Source organism: Eublepharis macularius, chromosome 1 (genome assembly GCF_028583425.1).
Source record: "Eublepharis macularius isolate TG4126 chromosome 1, MPM_Emac_v1.0, whole genome shotgun sequence".
Lineage (NCBI taxonomy): Eukaryota > Metazoa > Chordata > Lepidosauria > Squamata > Eublepharidae > Eublepharis > Eublepharis macularius.
The window spans coordinates 144,082,182-144,105,966 of record NC_072790.1 but is presented as its reverse complement, the minus strand read 5'-3'; the positions used below and the strand labels follow the sequence as shown (position 1 = coordinate 144,105,966).

General features: G+C 42.0%; 1 protein-coding gene across 1 annotated transcript in view; it reads left to right on the top strand.

Annotated features, from left to right (window-relative positions):
* Nucleotides 1-5,492: 5,492 nt before the first annotated feature.
* The window catches only part of THBS2 (thrombospondin 2), a 74,130-nt gene continuing 55,837 nt past the window's right edge, over nucleotides 5,493-23,785 (top strand). The window contains exons 1-6 of the mRNA XM_054986115.1: nucleotides 5,493-5,642; nucleotides 8,497-8,571; nucleotides 10,077-10,633; nucleotides 14,867-14,951; nucleotides 20,626-20,822; nucleotides 23,352-23,492. Coding sequence (XP_054842090.1) covers nucleotides 8,502-8,571; nucleotides 10,077-10,633; nucleotides 14,867-14,951; nucleotides 20,626-20,822; nucleotides 23,352-23,492 — 1,050 coding nt within the window. The 5' untranslated portion in view covers nucleotides 5,493-5,642; nucleotides 8,497-8,501. The remainder of the gene's footprint in view (nucleotides 5,643-8,496; nucleotides 8,572-10,076; nucleotides 10,634-14,866; nucleotides 14,952-20,625; nucleotides 20,823-23,351; nucleotides 23,493-23,785) is intronic.

Here is a 23,785-nt window from a genome sequence, read left to right as displayed (position 1 = left end):
ATCAGTATTTCCTTAATGTTAATGAAGGGAAGGAGCAATGGCTCAGAGGAAGAGCCTTGGTTTTGCATGCAGAAGGTCTCAGGTTCAATTCCTGGCATCTCCAGTTAAAAGGACTGAGTGATGTGAAAAACTTCTACCTGCGATCCTGGAGATCCACTGTCAGTCTGTGTAGACAATACTGACCTTGATGGACTGATGGTCTGATTCAATAAGGCAGCTTCATGTGTGTTCAGTGTTTAACAGAGGTTAAGATTACATTAATCACCTCTGGCTGAGGTTGAATGTAGACTCTGAATATCTATTTTCCCTAGAAGGAGATGTTTATCGAAAGATCATAAGTATTTTAATCAGGAGGCTTCCCAGTCAGCCTTGGAGCACCTCATATGAAAACAAGAGAGGTTGCTATCAGGAGAGTAGACCTTGTGTTATAGGGGCTCCAGGGTTTGCTAGCAACTCGCTCCAGGACTGCTAGTGAGCATAATGCATGGACAAATGTGAAAAGCAGAAACAGTACTTACATAAATAGATTGAGCAGGGTAATGCTGATGAAGATTTTTCACATAGCATATGAAAAATTGGACCTTGAAAAATTTGGGTTAAAGTAGTGAGTCACATGACTGTGACACGACCAGTTGCTATAGCCCTCTCCTATATTATCTTACGATGTCTTCATTGTACCAAATACCAGCTCAGATATTCATCTGTTTTCATCTTATGTCGTGAACTGAATATAGGTATCATTTCTAGGACCTCTCAAACAACAACAGAGATTGAAATATGGTTCTTGAAGTGTCCCATTTAAGATTGTGGCAAGGAGATTGCATAACAGAATGTTCCTCTGCCTAAAAAGATCTTTGCATCCGAAAATTGACAGTTTAAGTGTAGCTTCCTTCCTTATATGCTAAAAATGTAGGATTTTTTTCTCCTACCTTATGGGGAAACATTAATCATGTGCTCTGCAGGTATTTTCCAAATGCACACTTACACCGAGTTTTCCGGATATTCAATCTGCAAGGATTGCAACTGCTTCGGGGTTCAGTAATTCTGTAGTTGAAGCAATCAAACTATAGACTTGAAAAATGCCCAATTTCTGCTGTGGGTTTTCTGGAGAACACGTCAGTTTCATCAGTTGATTGGCTGAGGAAACTTGCAAGGGTTATTTGTTTGTTTGTTTTTTAAGGTACCAGATTGCAACCTTTGTTGTTTAAATTTTTTTTAAAGCCAAAAAGGAATGAACTGGAGGAAGCAGAGAGGGAAGCTTTAAAATATCAAGTGGGATTCAGGTAGGGTTCCAAGGTGCCTACTGGTGGGTATTTTGACCATGCGTGCAGAACTCTGGAGAGAAATTGATGCAGTATGGGGCCAGAACAGATGAAAAAGTCTTGTGTGGGTACAGTCCAGGAACATTTTTACCTGTGGTTGCCACCTCCAAGTTGGGAAATTCCTGGAGAGTTTGGAGGGTGGAGCCTTGGGATGGCAGGATTGGGGAGGGAAGGGAGCTCAGAGGGGTATAATGCCATACAGCTACTCTGAAAGCAGCTATTTTCTCCAGGGGAACTGTTCTCTGTTGTTTGGAGATCAGTTGTAATTCCAAATCCCACCTGGATGTTGGCAACTCTAGTTTTACCCTCTCATCTGCTGTTTGTGTGACTCAGAACTTAAGAAAGTAGAAGACTCGAACTAGGAAATGGCAAAAGGAATCTAGAATCCAGCTACTGTTGAAGGGTAAGTTTAGTTCATAAAACCAATCTATCACCAATTTAGAGGTGGAGCAGAGTAAGGTGAAGAATTTACTGTCTGGAGCTCCCAGGCTGCCAGTATGGCATGCTGTTATGCACTGAAAAGATTTTCCCTGGCTCTTGTTTTGCAGCTGGATCCTGCTGAAGTATTCACTTTCGTGCTCTCTTTCTCCCCTCTCCCCCTTTGGAGTCCTTTTGCTTTACAGCTTCCTCTAACTTGCCAGCATCTCCAGAAAATAGACAACCCCCAACACACCAAGATTCCCTTTCTGTGCCTGTATTCTGACACTGGAGCTTGGGGAGGTAGCGGCTGCTGCTGCTATCTGGCTTCAAGCCTTGCAAGGTCCCGGCTAATGAGGGCCAGGTGTATTCCACACTCTAGCGTGGCTGCCAAGGAGACAGTATTGCTGGACGATGGAGAAGAAATCCATGTCAGGCATGACTTCCCACTGCTTTCTAAGTCTGGCAATTGGAACAGTCAGCAATGCGATACGGATGTGCGTGAAGCACGCACCACTGTATACATCTTTTTTTTCATAGCCTGCTCTCCTGTATAAAAATAAATCCTTGACTGATCATAAATTGCAGCAAAACATAGTATAAGTAGCCCTTTAGTAAAGAAGGAATAGGAAAACTCAAACATTGTTCTTATAGACCCAGAGTTCTTATTTTTAAAAACCAGGTTGCTGAGACCAAAGTCTATTGAGATGTTTGTTCAAGAGCCCCTTACTTTGCTGGTATACATGGCCGTGCATTTCAGTGGCTAAAAAAAAAGAGCTCTGATGATGTTCAGAACCACTTCCTGGAATAGTCTTGGTACAAAAATCCAAAACAAAGTTATAACCTTCGAAGTCTTCAGTAAACTTTGAAGGGTGTAACTCCACTTTGGATTGCAGTGTACGTTTTGCAGCAGAGTGCTATACATACCCCTTTAAACTATGCCATCCTGCCTTTGGGCTTTGAGATCTGTTATCTGCCTATGTGTTACCTAGCACACTTCCAAAAACTGGTACTTACCTTTAAAGCCCTAAACAGCTTGAGGCCAGGATACCGGGGGCTTCCTTCTCCCACAGTGTCCTGCCCCTCAACTAAGATAATCATCACCAGCCCCACTAATAGTGCTCTCACCTACAAGAGTGTAGCAAGTGGCAACTAGGGACAGGGCTTTCTCAGTGATTGCTCCCCAAGTGTGGGATGCCCTCCCCCTTGAAGCTTGCCAGCTGCCTATCTTATTGGTTTTTAAGAATCAAGTGAAAGCACTTCTCTTTACCCAGACTTTTAAATCATTTTTATCCTCATTTGGTACCCAGCTTCCTCTCTGCACCCTGCCCAATTTTCATAGAAAAGAATTACTGCTAATTTTACTGATTATTGTTCTATCACCAAGAATTTTATTGCTGGAATGTTATCAGTTGTTTTAGCACTAGTGGGCAGTTGGCACCAAAAGGCTTCTGTCACATCTACCTGCCAGCATGGCATCAGCTGCCAAGATGGTGACTTCGACTAATTTGGAAAATTGCTGAGTTTTCTGGGGAGAAGCATTTTTGGATTGAGAATGCTGATTTGGAATGAACACCTCCTGTTCTATGCTTCCCCCCAGTAAAGCCTGCTCAGCCTTTCCATTTGTAAACGTCAGATTATGGCAAAGATACTGAAAGACTATAAATCCTGCACTAAGGCTTCATAAATCCCACCAATGTTGCTGGAATTCACACAACCTAACACTGTGCAAGTCTCCAGTGCTCCAGTTGCAGGAGACTTGCTGCCTTGAAGTTCTCACCAATAAGGGAAAGGGCAGTCTTTATGAATTCCCCTTCCAGAACAAGTCACTGTTTCTCAGGAGGGTCAAACTAAATGTGTAGGTTTTTAAAGAGTTGGGTCCAGGTTCCCCAGACCCAGCTTGGGTTCCCTACAGCCACACAGCAGCTGTGGGGAATGGTTGTTAAAAAATAAAGGAGAGTCCGAACAGTCTTAGAGCTGCAGGAGGAGGAAAAGCTCCCACTCTCCCCAAAAGTCACTTCCCCATGTTAAAATAGCATGGGGGCGGGGGGGGGGAGGGTCATCAACTGGTCATCAAAGGTAAGGATCATCAACTGTCAATAAACCCCAAGGACAAATCAGGCTCCAACAAGTACCTGCTACCATCCTGAAAGGCAGGAAAGAGGGTTCTATAGAGTTAATAGTGACTGTTCATTAGGACAGTACACTTACGGATTGGCTCTTTCATAAAAAATGGTCACTGACCAGACACTTATGGCTGTCACATGGGTTAACTGCCCTATGTGCAATGCTTTTGAGAACTGAGGGTTCCCCCCCTGCTTACCTATGCATGATGGTGCGTTTGCGGACCTCTGAGGTTCCCCCAGCTTTTGTCCAATCTTTATCAAACCTGCTTTGTTTCAAGATTTTGGGAAAGATTACAGTAAAGCCTGGGTGGCTGCCATCTGGGTAGGAAAAAAAATCAGATTTTCTGGCCCACATGGTGGCTATTTCCCCTGTATCTGTGGTAGCCATTTCCTCCCCTCTTACTGAGGAGGGGAGGCTTTTAATTAAAAAAATCAGCCCTACAATATCTTGTCAATATACTGTTGTAAAAATAGGTATAGCAGGTTCTCTGAATTTTCATCTTTCATTTTTTAAAAAAGTAAGTTTCTAGCTGCTTCCCTTGTGGAATTATACAGAAAAATCTTCACAGGTGAAGGAGCTTGAGACTCATTTTAAAAAATGACACCTGGGAATGCAGAGAACCTGCTACAACTATAGTGACAACGGTGTACCGATACAGCAAAATTTTAACACAAAAGACTTGGTGGCCTAGGGGCATGGGGGGTGGGGGTGGCCATTTCCAGGAGTTTGGGGCAGGGAAACCTGCCAGGATCAGGCCCCATTGCTACATCTGCAGCCGCAGCAGGAATGGGGAGACCAACAAAACACCTCAGGCTCGCACAATCCAGTTTTCAGTTATGTCTCATGATTCTCTACCGCCAGTCTGCTTGTCCCTCAGGGTTAGGAAAGGTGTACTTGTCTTTTGGGTCCATCTAAATGTTTGCAAAGAAAACTGTAACCAGTCCAACTTGCCGACTCCCCTCTCTGCTAAATGATGCAAGGCAATACCTGCCTCGGAATTTCGAGCCTATGTAGACGACTAACAGCGCCATTGTAAGCAAGTCTACCTAGAATCCTACTCCAGGACTTCGGATCGAACTGTAAATTACTCTGCCGTCGACGCTTTCTCTCTTGCGGGGTTTGGTCGTCTGAATCGTCCTGCCCAGCGGCAAAGAAGATTCTAACCAGTCATCCCATGTGTCTAGCCTTTGTTTCTCACGTTGTTTTTTCCCCAGTAGCGTCCCCCCCTCCCAATTTCTTCTTGGATAAAATCTAGGGGGCGCTTCTCATTTCGACGCAAGCAAATTCCTTCGAAGGTTTAGGATAGGGGTGTAAAGGGGGGGGGGTGAGTCTCTGGCCAGCTCATATCTCCGTCTGGCTCCTCCCCTGCTCCGAACGACGAACTGCCAGTGGGGGGAGAGGTGGAGGGAAGAGTGCTCCGGTTCGGGATGTGGCTGGAGTCGGGGTCGCTTTCCAGGTAGACGAGAGAAAACCGCCAGCTGGGAATTATGTCATAGCCGTCGAAGAATGGGTTCGAAAGCGTTTCCTCTGCTGGCTGATTGACAGCCCTTGCATGGAAAAGGAGCCTATATAAAGCCGCCGAGCGAGCCGCTGGAAAGCCACTTAAAGGAATCCCTGCCAGAGGCAAAGCGGGCTTTTTCCACACCCCCACCGAGGAGGACTGCCCTTGGCAGGAGCTTGGCATCGCTCTCTTTCACAGAAACTTCAGCTCGGAGTCCTCGGAGAGCGGATTTGGGAGCTCCGAGTCGCAGAGCATCATTGGAGACGCCGGGCCAGGTAAGGGCAGGGACCTTGGCGGGGGCAAAAGCGGCGCGCCGCCCAGTTCTGGAAGGCGCCCGTCCGCAGCAACAGCTCCCGGAGTCTGCCATGAGACTTGCTCCCAAGGGAAAAGGGGGTCTCTGCCGGACCCCCCCCCCTCCCAATGACTCTCATTACGTGAACTACTTGTGAGCTGCTTATTGTTCTTTCCTGCTGGGGCTAAAAAGAGAACCGATCCTTTAACTCGGGAATGACCCCCTGGGAAATGTTCCTGCCCAAACGCCGTTGAAACGAATGGGAGCCGTGCAAGAGCGCGAATGACTCGTATGCCTAGACCATCGGAGAAGGCAGCCTTCGGGACAGGCTACCATACAGCACCATACGAATTTGAATGAGGGAGCTTTTGCTTACAAAAGCATGCATGCCAGTCTCTGACATGCATCAGATTTTGAGCGGCACAATCCACGAAGAAGTGCTGTGCCAATGGAACGAGGGTGAAAGGAGTCCTCTTTCTCCGTAGCATTTTAATCGATTTTCCCTGAGTCCTGGTAGGGTAACTTTTGTGTGCTGATGTCTTTCCTGATGTCTAGGGTAAAACCATTCCAAAGTACTAATCACACTCATTATGCAACCCATTCCAAATAAAACATTTTTAGATCCTTCAGTGAGTGAGCTTTAAACACATGCCTAAATCTTCCACTGAGGTCAGTGGAACAAAACTGTTCCTAACTTTGGCTTGTTCATAAGTGTATATGTAGCAAAGGAAGAAATAAAAGTACACATTTACAATAAATCAGAGCGCTTTCCTGATATTCAATGGCTATGGGGAGGTGGAGGTCAGGATTTGCCTGCTGTCTTTGCTGGAACATCGATGCTCTAATCTCAAGGTCCTCAGGACTCTGGAGCCCAATGTGTAAAGACTTTGTACAAGCAATCTGGGAGGCTGCTTTTGAGAGCGTTACTGATTTCATATCAAGAGGCTACATACACATCATTTGTACAGACTGCAGTAAGAGCCTCAGATAAAGGCATGAATAACACCCTTCCCCCGCAGCCCATGCATTCATTGAATCTGGGAAAACTCTCAGTCAAACCATATAAATGAGCTTAATTACTCATATGGAATCAAGATGTTTTGATTTTGATGTTATCTTTGGATACATGTGGTTAATAATAATGTGGGACAGAGAAAGGGTTAGGATCCGGTCCTACTGAGTTCAAGAGGACGCATTTCTACTAAGTGTGCTTGCAGCCTCAGAAATAAGTCCCTCTGAAGTCAGTGGGACTTACTCCCAGAGAAGGATGCATTCAAATACTAACTTTGGTTGGATCATGAGATTTTAGATTTTTATCACTAAAACAAACAGAATTTATTAAGAAATCTACATGCCCTATAGGTTTCCTTTGCTAGGCCTATTCCACTCACATACCCTCACCTGTGCAATCCACTTCTCTGCATGTTTACTCAGAAATAAATGTCCTTGAGTACAATGTTGCTTACTTCAAAGTGTGCATAGGATTGCAGTCTTAGATCCAGATGGAGACACAGGATCACTTCATGCTAATGTAAAAATAAGTAAAGAGAAGCAGACTGTTGTTTTTACAGTGTGCGTGCGTGCGTGCGTGTGCGCGTGTGTGTGTGTGTGTGAGAGAGAGAGAGAGAGAGAGAGACTCTTCTGTACGGGCCAATTTCGCTAGTTCAGTTCCCATAGTGCAGCATTTTTTTCGTGACCATCTGCACCTGATTTGCCGCCATGAGTAGTCACTCCGGCTACTATGCAGCTTTTCCACAGCTTTCCTGGGAGCACTTATACTCTGACTTTTTAAAAAAATCCAGTTTTCTAGTCAGCTGTTTCCTGTGATCACTTCTACTATCCCCTCCCACCCTCTGCCAGCCCACTTCATTGTGATTGGTCACTGTTGTCTATCCAGCCACTCCCTCCCCCTCCTTTCCATTCCTCCCCCTCCCTTCTTTCCTCTTCATTTTCCTTTCACTCATTTAAAATTTTTTTTTTTTAAATCCAGCATAAGATTGATACATCAATGGGTTGAGAGGGAGAAATCCAGGAAATCGTTTGATCTGGCATTCCAGCAATGCATCTATTCATTGCATGTGCAAAAAAAGGGAAAGGTCTGGCACTGTAATATCACTGATGATGGCATCAATGATGAAAGCGCTAGCAGTCATCCATCTCAACACATTTTGACACAATGCAGACTAAAAAGAATGGCCCCAGACTGACCAAACATGAGAGGTATGAAAGGGCCCAGATAAGCCAATTCCATACCTTTTGACTTGACTTTTGCAGAAGGGGAGAGAGAAAGAGAGAGAGAGAGAGAGATTTGCCTTTGTAGCATAAAATGTAAATTAAATTGCATGTGAAACGCTGCTGGAAATACCATTATCTTCAAGAATGTGGCTCTAGAGCAAGCCAGAATTGGATTTAAGAGATGTAATAACTACCAGACCTATGTCTGAGTGCCTAGACATCTCATGGAAAAATTTGAAGACAATATTACTTATGCAGCATATATTTCCTTGAATTTATTAGGAAAGATATTGTGTTTGAGTCCCCTTTATTTGCTTCTGCATTTCGAAGGGGTATTCTCATGAATGTCTCCAAAATCAATTTAGTATCAAGTTTCTACACGATCACAGATGTAGAAGTTGGGCCCAAACTAAGGAATAAACAGCAGGATTAAAAAAAATTGCAAAAATACCCTCATTTGAATCAAAGGACAACAAAGCTGGTATCGTGTAGAGGTCGAATTTCCTTCCAATATAATGGTTTTCATTGCAAGGTTATAGTGTGTTGATCTTTTAAAACTGACAAAGTGGACTTAATAATGCATACATCTTGGTTGTTCATAGGCATTATGGTACACAGGAGCTGGCTGTTGTGGCTAACAATTTTGCTGACATTGTGGATGTCATCAAAGGCTCAAGGTAGGTTGTGAACAGTGCAATGCCTTACAGAATTTCTCCATTTTAAACCCACTGAAATGAATAGGATTAGATTAGAGTAACTGTAATTTTGTAATCTGAACCAAAGAAATTTTCATAGAAACTACAGAAACAAATGATTTCTTTAAAAGATAGGCTGTGGTCCTTTGCACATTTATATTGATTGGTCTCAAGAACAATTGTTCAAATATTTCTTTTTCTTTGTATGCTTCTGCCATAAGATCAGTTAAATAGATAATTTATGTTTTATAAGGCATATAGTAACCAAAGGGGAAAGCAAATTACCTGTGGCTCACGTGGATATCACTTGGCTAAAGTCTGAGTTGCTCCTTAATATGTGGCCCAGGTTCAGTCCTTGAAACCTCCAGTTATAAGATCTCAGGCAGCAAATCTAGGGAACACATTTGCCTGAGGGCCTAAACTACAGTTACTGTTCTCCCTGTGGTGGTGGTGGGGAGGAATTCATGCTCCCAGCCTCTTCCCCCTGCCACCACTCACCTGGCCAGCAGGGGAAAAGGTGCGGGAACAGACCCCCTGGGACGTGCTTCTTGAGTAGTATGACAATGTCACTCCCAGAAGTGATGTCATTGTGCAGGCCCTGGGAGTGCTTCCAGCCTTCGTACTGGCTGATTTGGCCCATTTGGGCCTTCCCAGTTTGGCCCGTTTGGCCCTTCTCTGTGTGAAGCCTGTGAGCACTTCCTGGGGCCTGCATGGTGATGTCACTCCTGGAACTGATGTCATTGCACTGTGCCAGAAGTGTGTGCGTGCTTCACGTGCATAGTGACATTGAAAAGATAAGTGCTGGGCCTCCCTCTCCTGCTGGAAGGGTAAGGGGACCTTGCAACCCTAGCCTAAACTGTTTTGTTGGAATAGATTGTTTAGCTAGATGAACCTTTGATCTGATTAGATACAAGGCAGTGCTAACTTTAATTTGGTAATCTATCTATGGCATGGAGACTTAAGTCATGTCACTGATGAGGTTCCTGTGTCTTCTGGCAGTCATGTGCCATTGTCTTGAGCCAACCAGTGTATGAGATATTGCAGTGCTAATCTTTCAAGTGCACGTGAGACAGCCCCATTCTACAGCTTGCCCCAGCACTGTTGTCATTGCTAATGCTTTAATGTCTGCACAGGGAGCAGCTGCAGTGTTTGCTCTTCGCACATAAACCAGGGCTTTTCATGACACTGGCTGGGGCAGTGCAGAATGGGCCAACGCTTCAGTAGTTCCCATGCTGCTCTGGTAGCTACCTTAGAGGAAATCCACGGATATAGTCCTTCTTCATTTAGCCAATCTATTCAATAAGCGTTGAATTCAAGTGTGAACCCTCTGGGTTTCACCTACCCTTCTGTGAAAGTGGAATAAGGTGCTTTGAAAAATAATTATATCTAATGATCCTCAAAACTATACTACTGAGAAAGTGATTGGGCTGGTAGATGCTGTACATTTCTTTGCTAATCATGTTGCTACATGCTGGCGGCTTCTGCAGATGGCGACAAAGAAGATGAGACCTCTTTTGACTTACTGCAAATCAGCAACATAAACAGGAAGACAATTGGAGCAAAATTGTTTCGGGGGAATGTTTCCAGTGGTCCAGCATACCGTTTCATCCGGTTTGATCACATACCTCCCGTTAAATCAGAGAAATCAGAACAGATTATTAAACTGATCCAGCAAAATGAGGGCTTCATCCTCATAGCCACCTTGAGGCAGGATAGGCAGTCCAGGGGCACCCTCATTGCACTGGAAGGACCTGGTATCTCTCAGCGACAGTTTGAGATGATTTCTAATGGTCGAGACAATACCCTTGAACTTTCCTATTGGGTAGATGGCTTCAGGAAGGTGGCTCCTTTGGAAGATGTGGACCTAGCTGATTCACACTGGAAGAATATCACAGTACAAGTAACAGGAGAAAACTACAGTCTCTATGTTGGCTGTGACCTCATTGACAGCCTAACCCTGGAGGAGCCCTTCTATGAACACCTAAAAGCAGAGAACAGTAAAATGTATGTGGCAAAAGGATCTATCAGAGAGAACCACTTTCGGGTAGGTAACTTGAAAGAAATATACCCTAAAATGATGTATGACTTTCAACATAAATGTGTTTACTTGAATATAAGTAGAGGCTGAGTTCCATAGAGCTTGCTGCATGGTAAGTAGGTTTACAGAGCAATCCTAAACATGCATACGTGGAAGTACATTGGGACTTACTCCCTAGTGAGTGTACTTAGGATTGCAGTCATCATGGTGTTGTAAAATTTAGGCCAGAACTTGATGTAATGCACATCAGCCAGCATCACCAGAAACAGCAACCCTTTACCAAATCTCTGTCAGTGTCTGCTCCCTATGATGTGTAATTAAGGGAATGCTATCATGGGGAGAGGAAATGCATGACAGACAATAACAAAATGCCACACATTCCCTTAATTGAACATAAACATGGGGAGAAAACTTGACATGGTATCGCTTTTTTAGCAGCAGCCATATGGGTCACTTCATGTCTAGTCCTAGTGTCAGGCTAACCACATAGGATTCTTGGATAGTTCTCCCAGGGGCCATCAGTTTCTTGGCTGTTTGCCAATATTGCACAGATATGAGGAACAACAGTATTTGTGTATATATAAAAGCCACCCCCCACCACCACCCTGGTATTGTCTTCATTTTAGTTCGCTTGCCTGAGTAACAAAAATATCTTGGCGCTGTCAAATGTGCAGTTCTTCTAGCTGGATCCCAGGTGTTGCCACTCCTCACTGTGTGTGAGGGGCGTACCCATATAAAGTGTGTTACAGTGCAATCCTAAGCAGAGCTACACCGTTTAAATTCATAGAAATAGAATAGTATAACTCTGCTTTGGATTGCACACTTATAGCTTTTCAAAATTGTTTTTCTGTTCTTTAAAATTAGGTCAAGTACTCAGAAATGGTAGATCAATTCTTTTCTTTCACGATGGTGCTGTTTCTGTTTTTTCAAAAGGCCCTAATAGGACACTCACGTCCCCTGCACAGTGAATAGTGCACGTATGTATTTTGCACACCTTACTAGAGAAATGAAAGTCATGCACTGATATGACCAAGGATTGGCCTAGAGAACGAAGCTATACAGAGGGAGCTTATTTCTTAAGGCTTCATTTTATTCCACATTTAAGAATGCAAATCACAATTAAGACACAGTAGCGGCTTGTGGGAGGGGCTGCTGCCTAGCTCAGGCAATGTTATGGACAGAGTTAGTTTTGCTTCCTCCTGTGTTCCTCAGTGCCATTGTTTACTCTCTCTTATTTGTCAGTGATTCTCATTTATAAGAGACCAAGATGACATGCTCAAGAGACAACATGGAGAGAGATCAAATCTGCCTTTGCAGAACACTCTGGGTAGACCATGGGCTTTTCCCCATTCCAGAAGTGCTTTTATCATGTGCACCCCTTTAATTTCTTCCATGTAGGCAAATTGCCTATATAGGAAATTGCCCGTATAGGAAAATGTAGAGCACTATAATGGAGAAAACAGTGCCATAAGAATTAAACCACTAGTCTGTTGGTCCTCTCGACTCTGCTGTCAAGGACTCCCTCTGTGTATGTGTGAATGAGTCTTGTACAGATTGTGTGCACAAGTCCATTAAACTTAAGGTACCCTTCAAATACATAGGCTGCCCATCATTTTACCTTGCATTTAGCCTAATGAAATAGGGTAGGGATCTACTGGCATAGTCTGTCCATGAGTATGATGATGCACATGATGTATTTGTGAAGGCTAGAATCTCACACAGATAAACAACATAGAGCCACCTTTAAATTTTGATCTATTGGGTTGGGGAAGCCAAGAGCATTTGACTATATTACCAGTATGGTGTAGTGGTTAGAGTGTCAGACTAGGATCTGGGAGACTAGGATCTGTAATGGAAGCTTGTTGGGTGACCTTGGGCCAGTTGCACACGCTTAGCCCAACCTACCTCACAGCATTGTTGTGAGAATATAAGGAGGAGAGGAGACCGATGTAAGCTACTTTGGATCCTCATTGGGGGAAAAGGTGGGGGTATAAATAAATAAAATATTTGTGCCTTCTAGGGTATAAATGGGTCATGGAAACATCTACTCCTGCTGGTCCCAATTTCTCCCTTGTCTGCCCCTTAAGCTCTCCTTTCTCTGCCCTTCAATCACTGCATTCTCCCCTTCTTCCGCTTATGGTTCCACTGACAATGTTGCCAGCCTCCAGGTGGGGCCTGGAGTTCTCCCAGAATTACCACTGATCTCCAGACTTCAGAGATCAGTCCCCCTGCAGAAAACAGGAGCTTCAGATGGTGGTCTCTGTGGCATCACATTTTTGCTGAACTCCCTCCCTAAACTCCATCTTCCCCAGGCTTTCCTCCCAAATATCCAGGTGTTTCTCAACCTAGAGTTGGCAACCTTAGGTACCAGGATTGTTAGGCAACCCCACAATTTCAATATTTTGTCAAATCATTTATCATTCTCCATTTTGGGCCCTGCCCCATTATTGAAAAGTGTTTGAGATTTTTTCCGCAGGTCTGGGTATTTCTGCAGGTTTGCAGAAAAATCTCTCCTGTCTGACCCTGATCCCATTATGCATATTTCTTTTTAATCATATTCAGCGTTAGACATAAGATCTGTATGCTTATATTTTTATTATGCACCATCCACTACTGAGAGGAACAGGAACATATTTATTTCTTTGTACTTTCCCCAATAACTTTAGCAGGGCCACGGCAGGTAACGTTCTCTGTGTATTTTTAATATATATATATCATTCCAGGGCATGTTGAGATCAATTTTGTAAATGTAATTGTTTTAGAGTAAGTCCAATTTTGAAGAATTCTCTTACTTTCTAAGAATCACATTACATCTGTGATTCAAAAGTCTCTTTTGTTTTTACTTTCTAAGACACCACACATTTGCGTATCCAGTCCACTTATACCTTTTATATTTCTAAATATAATGCAGAAGTGTCCCTTATTTGGTGATCTAATCACCTGGATTAGTTCTTGTATGCAGCCATTAAAATCTAATTCATTCTCTTAGTTGAAATGCTTTATGTAAGAATCTTGCTGGATCAGAGTAAGGGTCTATCTAGTCCAGTATTCTGTTTTCAATAGTGTTCAATCAGATGCTTTTGAGAAACTAAACGGTGGGGCTCAAAGGCAGCAGCTTCCACACCCATGATTTGTTCTCAGGCTTCTGTTTAGCTATTGGAGCTAATAACTGTTAATGGACATATATATCATTGAATTTGTCAAATCCCCTTTGACATTGTCATATCTTGTACTAGTGAACACCATTTGTTGCATGAACAAGTTGTTTCTTTTGCCTGCCCTGAATCTAGTATCAACCAGTTTCATATGGTAATCTCACATTCTAGATTTATATGATTTCCACCTATTTTCTCAATGTCATAAATGAATGGATAAATCTGTATCAATTGCTCCCTTACAGTGCAATCCTGAACAGAGATACACCCTTCTAATTGACATCAATGATCATGGAAGGAAGTAACTTTTTTTAGGGTTGCACTTAATCGTTTTTTTCTGTAAATTTAGACCTTTCAAACATTTCTCTAAATCCATTGAAATCAATGAATGCAGAAGGGTGTAACTTTGCATAAGAACATGATGCTTGCCTTTTCTTGTAGACAAAATTCTCCAGTACCTTCATAATTTAGGTTGTTCTTCTCTTCATCTTTTCTATCTGTATGATATAGCATATGGTACGGAAAAAAATCACTTCAGTTCCTTTCAGTCCTTCTAGTGGTCTATTATACACCTAAGAAAAGTAATAGCTAATTTATATTACAGCAATGTACAAAGCAATCCTTAGGAAAGTTATACACTTTTAAGTCCATTGATTTAAATGGATTGATAAGGATGTGACACTGTTCAGGAGTGCAAATTCAAATTAGCTCCCCGTCCCCTGACTCCTTGGAACTGTAATTCTGTTAGTGGTCTAGGGATCTATGTGAGAGAATTCTCACCATCTCTACCAAATTACAATCCAGTAAAATGTTGGGGTGAACATGATTGATGCTGCTATGAATCTGTACTTTAGATAACTCTTCCAGGACAGTGAAGAAGAGTAAGAAACTGCAAGGATATTATCTTGTATGCTGAAAAATTCCTGCCTTGTTTATCTGTGAATCTGTTCATTAGGTAACAATGCTTATCACAGACACAATTGTGCATTACTGCATGATTAGCTTAGTCAAAATGGAAAAAAATTATAGGAATCCCCCCAGCTTGTCCTTATATTGCACATTTTTTTTGCTATCTTATTTTCAGGGTCTCCTACAAAATATTCACCTGATTTTTGAAACTTCAATTGAGGATGTTTTACACAACAAAGGATGCAGGAGGCACCAGTCAGGTAAGGATAATCTTGCAAAACTGTTAATTTTTATGCATTCTTCCGTGGATACTATTAGGAAGTATGATGGATTCAAAGAAAAAGAAAGAATTGTGAGTGGTTGTAGAACCTATTTGTGATTGTAGACAGAATAGCGGTTTTAGTATAGCTGATAGTTGTCAGAATGGGGATAACCCACTTAAAACTTCTCCTGCACTTGGCCCTGCTGAGATGAATACAGCAGGCAACATAAACAATTAGGCAACTTTTCTCTCCTTCAGTGGAGCTTATATGAGGGAGGTTCTTGGTAAACGGATATTTATCAGTGGCTGCACTTAAGCATCACAGCTATCTAAGTGGAGATTTGTTAGTGTTTGCTGGGCTCCCAGATTATTCCTCTTGATAGAAAACTTCCCAGTTTGATCAATGGTCAATGTGATTTCTGAATGTAGGTACCTAGTTGAATGACAGTTTGCTTACTCCCTGAAAGATTTTAAATAGGGATTAAATTAAAATTCAGAATCCCAGTTTGTGGGGAATAAACAGATTCCAGTTTGCTGAAACGCCTATGCTGGATCTTGATCACACTGGAAAGTTTTCCATCCAGCTTTGTGTTAAGGGAAGGGGAATGAGAGGAGCATGTGAGCACTGCCTGACACCAACAAACCTATATTATTCTCAGTTTGTCAAGATGTCTGAGTACAGCCAAAGTGATGGCTTTATTACCTTGATAGGTGTCAGATATCTACCACCATGAATATGCCCAAAGCCCAACTTTTAATTGTAGTTTGAAAGTGTTATAACTCCCAGGGGGTTGCCACCTTGCCTGCTGACCCGCCAGTGGTTGGCAGGAGGTGGCAAGCTCCTGAAGGCTGCCTGCCACTGGCAAGCACCTCAGGGATGCATGGCATGCACACACTTCCAACAGGCGCAACGATGTCATTCCTGGAAGCGATGGTGTTGCACTGGCTGCAGGAACATTCCTGTGCTTCATTTGGGGCTGATTTGGGCCCCCAACAGGCTGAATTGGCCCCATATGGAGTGCGGGAGTGCTCCCATGGCCAGTGCGATGACATCACTTCTGACAGCAACGTCATCATGCAGGTGCTGGAAGATTCCCACACTTCATGCACATGAAGAGGACCTCACTGCCAGCACGTAAGTGCCAGGTCCCCCCACTTCCCAGAGGGCGAGTATCGGGACCTGGCAACCCTACCTCCCCAGCAAACTCCCTCTTGTGATGTTGTCTAGATGTCAAGTTCCAGTAGAGGAAGTGTGGCCTGAACTTTTCTGACACAGTTTGAACTGTCTGTACCCCTTGTGGTGATCTCAGCCTTAATAGGGTTCTTAAAATGCTCAGGTCAAGACATAACTGGGGGCTTTGTCAAAATCTGAAATTGATGATTGCAGAAGTATTACATGTGCAGTTTAAGCACACAAATGTTTATGTTGCCACATAGCAAGAATACTTCATTTCATGGATTCAAGATGACACTCAAGCAAATGCCAATCTTTGATGAATTGCACTGCCATGCATTTTTAGGTCCAGAGGAGTTAGCCGTGTTAGTCTGTAGTAGCAAAATCAAAAAGAGTCCAGTAGCACCTTTAAGACTAACCAATTTTATTGTAGCATAAGCTTTCGAGAATCATAGTTCTCTTCATCAGATGCATGGAGGGCAAAAAGAGAAACTGGTCAGATATAGAGGAGGAAAGGGGGGGCGGGGTAGATGCAAACATCTCCTTCTGATATGCAGATGCAAACAGCTCCTTCTGATGTGGAGATCAGTTTGCTGCTTTAAAGGTTCGGAGGACTTAGCCGTGTTAGTCTGTAGTAGCAAAATCAAAAAGATTCCAGCAGCACCTCCAAGACCAACCAATTCCACTGCAGCACAAGCCTTCGAGAACCACAGCTTTCCCTGCCAGATGCATCTGACGAAGAGAACTGTGATTTTGCTACTACAGACTAACATGGCTAAGTCCTCTGAACCTTTACAGAAGCAAACTGATCTCCACATCAGAAGGAGCTGTTTGCATCTACCCCGCCCCCCTCCTCCTCTATATCTGACCAGTTTCTCTTTTTGCCCTCCATGCATCTGACGAAGAGAACTGTGATTCTCGAAAGCTTATGCTACAATAAAATTGGTTAGTCTTAAAGGTGCTACTGGACTCTTTTTGATTATGCATTTTTAGGGTTTCCTGTCTTAAGGCTAAGATGGCCAAGTTACTTAAATTTCTCAGTGCTGGAAATAATTCATTAAGGATTTTCCAATGTTGCTTTCTTAATAACTGTCACCATGGTTAGATTGATGAGCTTCATTAGCAGTAACTGTCACTTCCCTGCCAAACAATTTGTGTTTGATTTTTGTGTCTCTGATTATTTACAGATCTAATGCCTGGCTTTTGTTGTCATTTACTCTCTGCTTACATGGTGTTAGAATTTTATTTGCTGCCCTGGAATTACTCCTTATTTTACACCAGTTCATTATAGTGTTGCTAGGTCTTGGCTTTAGTACTGAGGCTAAGATTTTGGGATTCAGTTTTAGGGTCTCAGGGCAACAGATGAAATATCCGGGCCATCAGTTAACTCACATAGTTGATAGCTTCTTGTAAGACTTCAGTGCATGACAACTTATAAAATAACTACTATGCATGTATATTGGAGAATAGAGGCACTAATCTGGCATGAACTACTTACATTTTATTCCTAGCACATAGTTTAACAAAACGTTAACTCATAAATGTGTGAGTGGTAAATAGATTTTCTTTCCCACTTGATCGTGATTAATTCCTAGTATTGCATGGAAGTACTACTTTTAATACTGCATTCAATCTGCTATCACCTGGTCCTGTCCCATGACATCACTGCTTATGAATTGAGGGGAGACAGGTCTCCTGCAGTAGGAGACGTCCATCCTGGCCAGGCCCTCTCATTCTCCACTGCTGCTCAAAAACTAGTGGATGATAGTGGAGGGGAAATTGGCAGCATCCTGGTGTTCCTGTCTCATTTCCAGTGAAAACTGGAAGGGATGTCACAAGTGGGGCATTTTACCATAGAGTTTTCAGGCTAATGCTAGAGCATTACCCCCATGCATTAATGTCCCTTCCAGTTCAACATTGCAACACCAGGGACACTAGTATTGGTAGGTCCCTGTCCCTCCAAATTTTCTGACAGTTGCCAGTTTGAGGATGCAAGCAACCATAAATGTATTCAAGAGTAAGATCATTATATGACTTTGTGGCATTTACTTTTAATTAATCAGCAAGTGCTGCAGGACAAATGGATTGTTTTCTTTATTACTACTAGATCATAAGGTACAAACTCTGCTATGTGATTTTACCTATTGAAATAGTTCTCAAACAAAAATACTTTATAGTCACATACTTTATAGTCACATATCTTTCTGTAAACAGGCTAAACAAAGTATGAATTACAATAGTATCTGGCTGCTTTAAATGTTCTTGTGGCTAGTTAAGCAATATAAATTTTACTGGGGGAAAATGTGCAGGATGATATAGAATGGGCATCAGACAGTCTGTTGGCCAGATCTGCTCCTCATGCCAATTTTAAATGTTGAACAAAGTGAAGTTTCTCTCATACAGAATAGAAAAAGGTTTTAAAATATGCGAGACGTACAGATATTTCCACTTCTATGAGTGGAGTCTGGTCCTATGTGTATTTACTCAGAAAATTCCACTGTGTTTAATGGGCCTTGATCTTTCTTTGGGATTTACTATATAATGCTCCCACTGTTTCTGAGCACATGATCTCTGTGGCTATGAAACATTTATGGCTAAACGGCAACAACTTTATTATGGCAGCTGACTGCCCATGTGGAAGTCAGTTTGTACAGCAAATTACTTTCAGCCCCAAACCACTGTCTGGAGGACTGAGTATCCAGAAATTGACCATCCGTAAGAATGGTAATAGAAGTTCAGTTTCTACTAGTCGTATTCAGAAGTGCTCTAAGTGGTATGATGGCATGTCCAAAATTAGATGCCCATTGCCCTGTTTTCAGACATGGTACTGAGTCTCCAGATGGCAACAATGGTCTATCTATATGAGGGAACTGCTGGTCACACATTTCTTTCATCTTTCAGTGATCTGCTTTAATCCAAGCAAAACAATAACTATTCTTTTAGTAAGTGTAGGAAGTGTGTGTGAGGTTCTGTTATGGTTTTGTTTTCTGTACTTGCTCTTTTGGCATAAACACTCTGCCAATGGCTAGAAAGTGACAGGACTACATTGCTGTCTGCAGAGAACTGTTTGTTTAGAAGACCATCCAGTTCAGAAGAAATCATTAGTGAGGGTAAATTAAGGTTCCATATTGTTTCAAGAGATTAAAGGATCACTGCACAATTTTTTAAAATGCAACCATTTTCTTTGACTAGAGATGCTATGAAATTCACTCATTTAAACTTGAGGGGGGCAGGCTTTGGTAGGAGTCCTGAACCGGTACCTGCAGGGGAAAAGCTCTTTAGTTCTCTTTTCTCTGCCTTTGGATGGTCTTTGTTACCATTGCTTCTCCTCTCTGCTGCTGCTTTTGTGTCATTTTTCCTTCTTCGGTGTCTGATCCCAGCTGATTTGAGATGATGTCACAGTGCTATGTAGCCAATCAGATTTGGCTATGAGACAGCATAACTGAGAGAGAAGAAAGGCAACTCCATCATTATTTTTAATTGTTTCAGTAAATAAGTAGAGTCAATGTGGTTTGCTAATAAGAGTGTTGGGCTAGGACTTTTGGAGACATGGATTCAAATTCCCTCTCAGCCTCAAAGGTCATTGGGTGACCTTGGGCTTGTCACACTTATCCTAATCTACCTCACAGGATTATTGTACCTGTACCTCACAGGATTATTGGAGAAAGGGAGAACTGGGGAGAGGGGGAGGCATCCTGAGTTTAGAGGACAAAGTGATCAAGAGATAAACCAAATAACTTTGTTTAGTTCCTTTTATATTTTGTTTCTTTGATTGTTCATCCATACTACCTTTCAATATGTTTTCAGTGATAACACCCCAAAACCCTTCCCAAGTTTCCCCCCCTACAAAACACCCCCTTTTTGGTTCAGCCATAGTTCTAACAGTGAATAGTTATGAGATGCAATATCTTCAATAACTGAGAATTAACAGCTAACTTTTGAAAAAAAAGATGTTAAATAAGCATCCCTGCAAGAAATATACCTGTCACTCACAATCACCTTTTCTTGAAGAAATTGTAATTCAAAACAACCTTGTTAATATGTGTGCATTTGCTTTTCTGTTGCTGTAATTGGTAGAAGAAATGGACCAAACCAAAAATTTTTCCTCCTCAACATGGTTTTAATTCGGAGACTGTAATGTTGCCAATAGTTCAATCCAAACCTTTTCTTCATGGGAAATATAATAACTCTGGAATTAAGACTATAAGCAATCCATTCTTTTGTATAGCATTGCATATTGTGTTCCTAAAGGATTATTTTTCATAGTTTGCAAATGAGTCTCTCTTACAGCTGGGATATAAACTGTGAAAAGGAATGATTATAATGGGAAAGAGCTGCATCCAATCCTTTTCATTTACTCCTGGTTGTAATTTGACATGAAACTGTTCCAAAAGAGATATAATTAAACCCACCTATTGTGACAATATATAATTTGAGTCCAGAGTTATAGTCACATTTTGTATACATAACTGTCCTTTCTTTGCACTTTTCCTGTCAGCTGAAGTGAATACCATCAACGAGAGCACAGAAATCCTTCACCTTAACCCTTCCATCATGACGGAATATGTTGGTGAAAAGACAGAGAAGAAGGTAGATTTCTGTGATCGCTCTTGTGAGGAGCTTGGATCCATGTTTACTGAACTCACTGGACTCCGTATTGTTGTCAATGGCTTAACTGAAAATCTACAAAAAGTGGTGGGTATGCCCTAAATGTTCAGACATTATTTTGCAGGAATAGTTTTAGAAGATTAGTAAAAGCCAGAATTATTAGCTAACAGCACACTCCTAAACCTTTTGTTCGGTTATAAACTAGTCACTACTAATGAGACCTATCCACATTTTGGAAAGGACCTGAAGCTCTGTGAAGGGCAGGTAATGGTGGAATGATATATTAGTTATGATGTCATCCCCAGGTTGGCCATGCTATGAAGCAGACTGCTGTCTCAAGTAATATATTTTGAATGCCAATTATCAGTTATTTAAAGTAAATTAATTATCAGTTATTTAAATTAAAATAAAATGGATTCCATTTGGAGATTGTGCCTCAGCTTCTAGAATCTTGAGCTTTTACCATGTTACTCTGGCTTTTTCTAACTTTCCAGATATCCATTTGTAATTTATTCTTTAGTCAAAGCAAGTGATTGAATGAATGAGAGGAGGAATAGCATTCCTATGAGGATGATACCTTGCTATGAGGAAAAACCAAATTATTTTTTAAAAATTAGATATGTGATTCCATCACTTCAAACAATAAACACACACCTCTTGGGGAACAAAGATGGGGAAAGGCAAAAAACAACAACACCCACCCAGGATATCATTTCTTCCCTGCAGTGCTGAGATATTTGAAATTATTGTTCTAGGTTGGTGGGGGTGGGGTGGGGGAGCAGAATTATGGCACAGTTGGGGGTAGTTTATGGGCACAGTCCAGGTACCTGTGGCACTGGTACAACCTTTGTCCCCAAAACAAGTTGCACTTGTAGAACAAAAACAACTGTAATAGCAATTACCAGAAGGATGGGAAACACCCAGCTTACCAACAATAACTATATTTGCCAAGACTACGTTATTGGTAAAGATGGATGTAGAATTAGAGATGAATGCAAAGTCATGTTTTTGCAGTGGGTTGATGCTCAGATTGTAGTTATTTCATTAGAGTGCCTGGCATGGCCACCTGGCAATAATAGCTGTTGCTAGGTACACTTGTCACATCTTAGCTCTTTGGGGATGACATGAGCACTTGGAAAAGGTCACAGGGCTGAGGGAAACCTTTGAAAAAGTGTTTTGCACTTTGTGGGTTTTTTGAAGTAGAAAATGCCCATTCTGATTAACTTTAATGAACATTTGGAAACTCTGGATTTTCTAAATTTCAAATTCCCTATCCAGAGAGGCCTAATTCTGAATTCAAATTCAGAATCTGGATTTTGGTGGTAGTGCACATCCCCAGTAATAACTAATGTCACTGAGCTGCCATAACCTCTCTCTGTGTATATACCTATGTATGTGTATGTATATATTGATCAATATATAATACATATACATATTGGTATGTTATTTAGGAATATATGCATGTTATTTATTTCTTCTTACTTAGTTCTTGATAGATTGTTTGCTTCCCTCTATGTCATGCTCAAGATCACACATTTGAAAATGATCTGAAGTAATTTAAAGTGTGTGTCAAGGGTGCGATCATCTTTCATTCAAAGGAAGATGAGTGATGCTGGATGGAAAGTTTTTTCAGTAAAATGCATTGAGATCTGTGTAAATTTGGCAAGCTTTGATAGTAAAATTAGCTGAAAAATTTGGGCCCAGAGGAATAGTCACTGCATAATTTGCTTATGGTTAAAGCACTTAGTTGGGTAAAACAAGTATTTTTTTCTGAGTATTCTAACTAGGGTTGTGCAAACTGGGTCCAGGAACCCGGGGAAATAGATTTATGTCAATCTGGTTTCCTCAGTTCCCTTGGATGAATCCTGGATTAGATCTGGACACTGGACTCAGGACCAAATTATCTGGTCATAGGTAACTGTTGCAGGCAGCTGTCATAGGCATCCACTGGGGTGGCAACAAGGCTGTGGCATGAACAGAGCCAAGGTTCGTGCTGCTGGAGGAGAGCAGTGTGAGGCTGTGGAATTGGAAGCAGCCAGCAGTGTAAATTCCCATCCCATTCTGCCCCTCCCTCTGCCCAACTCCAAAAGAGCATCTTCAAGCCCCTGCTGCCAGCCACCTTTTAAACTCTATGACTTGGCAAGCATCATACCCTTGCTTCAGATATTCCCAATGGGATTCTCTAGTTTGACATTGGGATTCTCTGGTTGTCCATAGGAAAAAAGAAATAGTGTCTGGGGGCAGCTTGTTCATGGGCCCATAGGAATATGGGGGTGGTGGTCCTTATGGGACAGCCAGGAGTAGGTTCCTTGCAATTTTTGTGGTGTTAACTTTAAAAATGCCCCATCTCACTCCCCTGGACATTTTCTCCCATAGTAAATAATGGCCAGTTAAATCCAGGATTCTCTAACCCAGATCAAAGAATCTGACCTGGATTTCAGAGATCACGGATTCTTTTCCTCCTGAAATCTGGACCCAGATTAGCCAGATTTTTTATTGGTGCACACCCCTAATTCTAACTTCATAGTCAAATGACAGAGTTTCACATATGTTAACTTATATACTGTGTAAAGGTAATCTTAGCTCTACTGATATGTTTTTTCTTTCATTGTATAGTCTAAGGAGAATCAAATCATGTGGGAATTACTTGGACCCAATAAGACACTCAGGAACCAGTCAGCTTGCTGGCAAGATGGGCGTGAATTTGCAAATAATGCACAGTGGGTTGTGGACAGCTGTACAAAGTGTAACTGCCAGGTGAGGCTTTAACACATATATCACCAGTTTAAAAGCATAAACTGACACGCACTAGTTTGGATCAAGTGGCTTTTAAAATTTGCATCATTGTCCAACATGGAGCAAGGAGCATTAATGAGTCATTTGAGAAAGCTTCCATCCATTGGGCTTTGAGATTGTACCTGGTTACAGTTGTAGCCCTGAACGCATGTTTTAGGAATTTTTCCATTGTACGCAGTGGGAGATTCCCACATATACACATTTAGGATTGGGCTGACCATCTGGAATCCTTGCCATTTCAAATGCTCATCACA